Raw genomic sequence first — 5,752 nt, 5'->3', positions numbered from 1 at the left:
CGAATGTGCATTTTCTGGGTTTACTTTCATGTTGTGCTTCCTCATTGCTTCAAAGATATTCCTCAGGTATTGATGGTGGTCCTTGTACAGATTACTTTTGACAAGCATGTTGTCAACATAGACTTCTAGAGTGTTCCCAATCCAAGGCTTGAAGATAGCATCAACCATCCTCTGGTATGTTTCCCCTGCATTTATGAGTCCTTATGGCATCCTTGTGTAACAATAGAGGCCGTGCGGGGTGTAGAATGTTGTGTGTTGTTGATCTTATTCTACTAGGAATACTTGGTTGTAGCCAGAATATCCATCCATGAATGACAGTTCTTCGTATCCTTCGACGACTTCCAACAGTTGATCGATGCTTGGGAGCGGGTAACTGTCCTTCGGACACGCCTTATTGAGGTTGGTGAAATCGATGCAGATTCTTACTCCTCCGGTCTTTTTTGGTACGATGACCATGTTTGATATCCATGTAGGGTATTTGACCTCCTTAATGAATCATGCCTCTAACAATTTTCGGAGCTCCTTCTCAATTGCTTGGTGGTACTCTGGTGCTACCTTTCGTACTTTTTTCCTGAAGGGGGGCGTGCCTGGATTTATACGAAGTTCGTGCTGAATTATCTTCGGATCAATCCCTGGCATATCCCCTAAATTCCACGCGAAGACATTCGCGTATTTCATGAGTGGTTTGGTTAGAGCAGTCTCTCTTTCTTCATTCATTAGAGTCCCTATCTTCATTATATTTGGATTATCTTCGGTCTTTATGTTGATCTCCTTCACAGGTTCTATGGGTGTGAACATAGGCTTTGGTTCCCCTAGGAGAGGGACATTCCTTAATTGCTATTTGGTAGGCTCTTCAGCTTCCTTAAATGTCGAAGTACTTGCATCAGTATTTAGAACGATGCTCTCCTTCATCAGGCTCCTTCTCAAAACTTCTTCGAGATAAAGATCAATTGCCTTCTCTTTCGCAGCCTCTTTGTTTCGGGCTCTTCGATATGTCCGCTGCTCGTCTTGCTCGTTGTTTAACTGGTTTTGCATAGATTGGCATTCCCAAGCGATAACTTGATCTCCCTTTATTTCCATTACCCCTTCAGGTGATGGGAATCTAAGGTATTGATGATAAGTTGATGCCACTCCTTTGAGCTTGTGAACCCATCTTCGGCCAGTGATGGCGTTATTGGGGGAAGGAGCGTCTACTACAATGAATCAAGTATCCACTTTTATTGGTCCTGCATCCACTTTTAAAACAATATCTCCTAATGGCTTTGTAGGTGCCCCATTGAATCCGTAGATGGTATAATACAAAGACATCAGTTGTTCATCGTTAAGCTCCATTCGTTTGAATGTGTAGTAGAATAGAACATTAACTGAACTCCCTCCATCAATGAGGATCTTCTTGATATTGCACCCTGCCAATGGTAAGGTAAGGACCAAGGGTCGTTGTGATCTTTCATATCTTCCTCAATGTCTGCTGCATCGAAGGTCATAGGCGCGTTCATCCATTGCTCGTGTTCGTCCACTTCTACCCATCGATTTTGTATAATTCACAGTAGTCTTCGAATTGTTTCCTTAACATTTTCCATATTTGTGACGTTAGCGAGGTTCCTGTAGCTTCGGAACATGAGATGGTGTTAACTGTTATGTTTCCCTCTGGAATTTGAACTTTCTTACTGCGCTTGGTCCTATCTTCGTTTTCTTCCTTCTGTATGTACTGCTTTAGGTCACCTGCGTCAATTAACTTTTGGATCATTATCTTGAGATTCTTGCACTTCTCGGTTCGGTGGCCGTTGAAACAGTGATATTCGTAGTAATCTCTTGATTTTTCGGATTTGGGGGGATGCTTCCCTTTGGACCATGGCCACTCAAGGTTTTCCCTGCCTTTGATCTCCCTGAGGATGCGGGCGTAGTTTGTGTTCAACTTCGTGAAGAGTTGATCTTCGAATTTCCGATCGTCACGTCGTCGATCATCCCTTCTTCCTCTTTTATCATCATTAGGACGTTCAGCTGAACCGCCCCTCTTTGATCTGTTGGTTTGTTCTACGTAGTTAGTTCGATGAGATCTTTGAGCTTGGGCCCTAGGGTTTTCCCGCTGGATCTCTTCTAGACTGGCGTGCTTTTCAATGATTACTCGAAGGTCTCCTTTTTTCTTACGGACACTTCCATGGATCTCCACAAATAACGGGATCATTCTATCCAGTCCCCACTTGTAACAGTTGATGCTGACCACTAGATCTACATTTCCTATGGCTTGAAAAATCCTGTGCCATCTGTCGGTATACTCCCTGATTGTCTCTTTGTAAGCGGTTGCCAGCGAGAAGAGCTTATTCATTACTACGTTGACAACCTTGTTGTACATGTAGGTTTCAAAGAACTTCTCAGTGAGCTGGCCATATGAGTTGATGGATTTGGGCGGTAGGTTGTCGAACCAAGATAGTGCTGATCTCTTTAGACTTGAAGGAAAATACCTGCAGAGGACTGCATCGTCCTATTCCCATCGGGCTAAGATACAACTATAATAACAAAGGTGTGCTGCAGGATCGCTGGAACCGTCATAACATTCGAATGATGGAACGAGACATTTCTGAGGGGTAAGTGCTTTGTCCAAGCGTGGGGTCAGTGGTGTGGTGTTTTCTTCCCTCATTACCTCTTCTAGGCTTCCCCCTCCTTGCCTGGCTTTTAGTTTCTTGATCTCCGACATCATTTCGGCACGAAGATCCTCCATTGCACGATGGTGATCATCGTTGGTTGGGTTTTGCTTTGGCCTTTGATCTTCGTTGTCGAAATAGTCTGAGTCTTCTGGGACGTAATCTGGATCGTCGGATCTGTTTCCTCTGGCGATTATTCGATTCAATGGTTCGGGATTTGCTGCATTTGTTACGACCATTCTTTGGTCATGATTTGGCTCAGGTGCTTTAGAGTTGGCTTCGTGCAAGGCTTAGTTGTGTTGGTGAGTTTCTCCCAAGGTTTGAGCGATCTTATCTCTGAGTTATTGGTTTTCTCGGGCCAGCAATGCCACTGCTTCTACATACACCTTTTGATTCTTTTTTATCTCCTCAAGCTCTGCCATTAGCAAGGGGGAATGATTTGATCCTTGGTTTGGGGTTCTTAGTCGTCCCTGCCCCCCAAGGGCCATGGTATGATCTTTATCAACCGTTTGGATTAGGGGGATATGGGGTTCGATGCTCACTATCTGTAACTCCGCGTGTGCAGGTAAGGGACGGTTTCTTGTCAGCAATGGATGTGTTGTTGACAGAGTTTGATTCTGCTTATTCGTTGGCGGCATCCCGAAGGCTGGCTGTGGTATTGATGATTCCGAAACTCCTTCCTGTTGCTCAAGGGCGCAGGCAACTGCCGCGGATTTCACTGCCTCGGCTTTAGCTGCATCTGCTCTTGATGGCACTTCTCTTTCTGCATCGTCTTTTGTTGCATCGGCTTTTGCTGCCTCTGCTCTTGCTGCATCGGCTTTTGCTGCTGCTGCTCTGAGAGACGCCGCTGCTACATCATTGGTATTTGACGGGGAGGTGATTTCGGCCGTGTATGGCTTTTGGTTTGTCGTTTTCGTCTTTTCACCTTTTTTCTTGTTGCGTTTCATGACTGGTGTTGTCCTGGATGTTTCTTTGGATGATGCTTTAGCCTTTGCTGCATCCTTCGTGTTTTCCGTCTTTGCTTTCCTTCCCTGCACAGGTAAAACATCATCGAGAATCCAATATCCATGGGGATCCTGTTAGTAAAACTAATAAAGCGTGTAGACCAAAAGCGTAACTTGATCGAAAATTTCTGAAAATTCGAGAGTTAAGATGAAGATCTGGAGAGATCCAATACTTTGAAAATATAGATCTACTCATGGATCCGAGAAATTGCTTGAAAACATAGATCTGCTCACGGATCCGAGAAATTCGTTGAAAACATAGATCTGCTCACGGATCTGAGAAATTCTTTGAAAAATTAGATCTGCTCACGGATCCGAGAAATTCCTTGAAAACATAGAGCTGATCACGGAGAGTGATCGGTTTTAAAAATCATTATAGTATAAATTTTCTGAGAAGAACGAAGTCTTTAAGTTTCAAACAAGGAAGATGTGAAACCTCCTAAAGGAAAACACATATCTGCATGATTCATCTTATAAAAACATAGAAAATTCTAGAAGACGCGGAGACCTGTGGGTTTTGTGTCTTGAAAGCATACACAGATGACAATCTTTGAACCATATATAAAAAAAAAAAAGTTTTGGAAGGTTGGTTTTGAAGATCAACTTAAATCTGAGCGCTATCATCCAAGGGATAGCATGGGAAGCTAAAAAAACAAATAAAATCACAGGATAAGATAAATCTTTTACCGGGACATAGTCCCTGTTTCTAGTGCCAAATTGTGAACACATAAATTACGATGCCATCCAGGTGTTCACAAAAAATATTCGCATTTGTAAATAAAAGCGTTATAGGGAATAAAACATACGTGATATGGTACAAACCACGATGACTCATCGACTCAGAGTCTTCAGACTCGTCATTGTCTAGCCAGGAGGGACTGATTCAGCCATTCTACCTAATTACGATGCATGTATCATAAAGCATAATAATAATAACAAATAGTAAAGTGATGAAACGTAAATAAGACAGTTATTTACGTGGTTGGGCACTAAGGCCTACGTCCACGGGGTTGGTGTTTCACTATGTATTGAGGAGTTACAAAGATAGTCGAATGACTTTAAGTGAGTAACGATGCTTAAAGGGGAAATATGATTCATACTTACTCTTCCTATTTCTGTTTCCTATACTCTTCTCTAATTGCTAAAAACTGGTCGGCCCCCTCTTTGTTAGTGGAGAGGTATTTATAGGGGTTACCAGTGGGGTCCACTGCTAAAGTCGACTGTCACCTTATCTTCTTGTTCTTTGTGTTGATCCCGCTGGTGTCTTTGTCTTCACCCGATGCCTCCAACGGTTATACTTGGTGACGACGAGTCGCCTCATTCTGCTCCACAGGTTGATTGACACGTACCCTATGTCTAGAGTGTTTAATGCGGGTGGTTCGGTTGTCTGCACGCGCCAGATAGCTGTGTGTGGCTTCCATCACATCCGTGTCAGTTAGAATATCCCTAGCCGTTGATCTTAGATCCTTCTCGAGATGGAATAAAGTGAATCCTTGGATGTTCTTCAGTTCTACGCGGTGGCTCGTTCCTCTAGTGCTCCATGATTCCTAGACGTCGGATCAGTTCGATGATGAACATATGCTGATGACGACTGCTACTTGGGTATTGATACGTGACATCGTGTCTTTGATGTTCCAAACGGTGTGCTCTCCACGTATAATTCTCCGAACACGTGGCGAGTGATGAATTATGTGTATACAAAATACAAACTACTAATAAGTTGCAGATGCATCTCTTCTGACGAACTCCTATAATACTTACCTGTTCGAAAATTGTAGATGCATTGATATACAACACCAGAGTTCATCGACACTTTAATTTGGATAGTTTAAAGGTAAAATGACGAGAACTTGGTGCTCATTGGGGTCTGAGTATGGTGTTTATAAGTCTATCGAACATTGGGGGTGCATTGAAATAAAGAATCCAAATAACAAAGAAGTCTGTCCCTCGCATGAATATACACTAGTACCTAATAGTATTGTTAGCTAGGTTCAACTGATGATGAACAGAGTGACTGACTGACAAGTACTACACTGGTGGAGGGAGGTGACCACCAACCAGCCTTGTTCTTGTCACTCACATTCTGCGAGGATTAATTAAAACGCT

The 5,752-nt window shown here is 43.0% G+C and overlaps 1 protein-coding gene across 1 annotated transcript; it reads right to left on the bottom strand.

The window, feature by feature from the left end:
- Nucleotides 1-1,203: 1,203 nt before the first annotated feature.
- Nucleotides 1,204-2,881, bottom strand: LOC113280060. The gene is made up of 3 exons (XM_026528703.1): nt 2,642-2,881; nt 1,546-2,482; nt 1,204-1,406 (listed from the first exon to the last, which is right to left on the bottom strand). Exons 1-3 carry the CDS (start codon nt 2,879-2,881, stop codon nt 1,204-1,206), a joined length of 1,380 nt encoding a protein of 459 aa, XP_026384488.1.
- Between the last annotated feature and the right edge of the window lie 2,871 nt (nt 2,882-5,752).

The sequence above is a fragment of the Papaver somniferum genome, chromosome 5, assembly GCF_003573695.1.
Source record: "Papaver somniferum cultivar HN1 chromosome 5, ASM357369v1, whole genome shotgun sequence".
NCBI lineage: Eukaryota > Viridiplantae > Streptophyta > Magnoliopsida > Ranunculales > Papaveraceae > Papaver > Papaver somniferum.
Note: the sequence above shows the minus strand (reverse complement) of the source record. Positions and strands in the feature narration are given on the sequence as shown.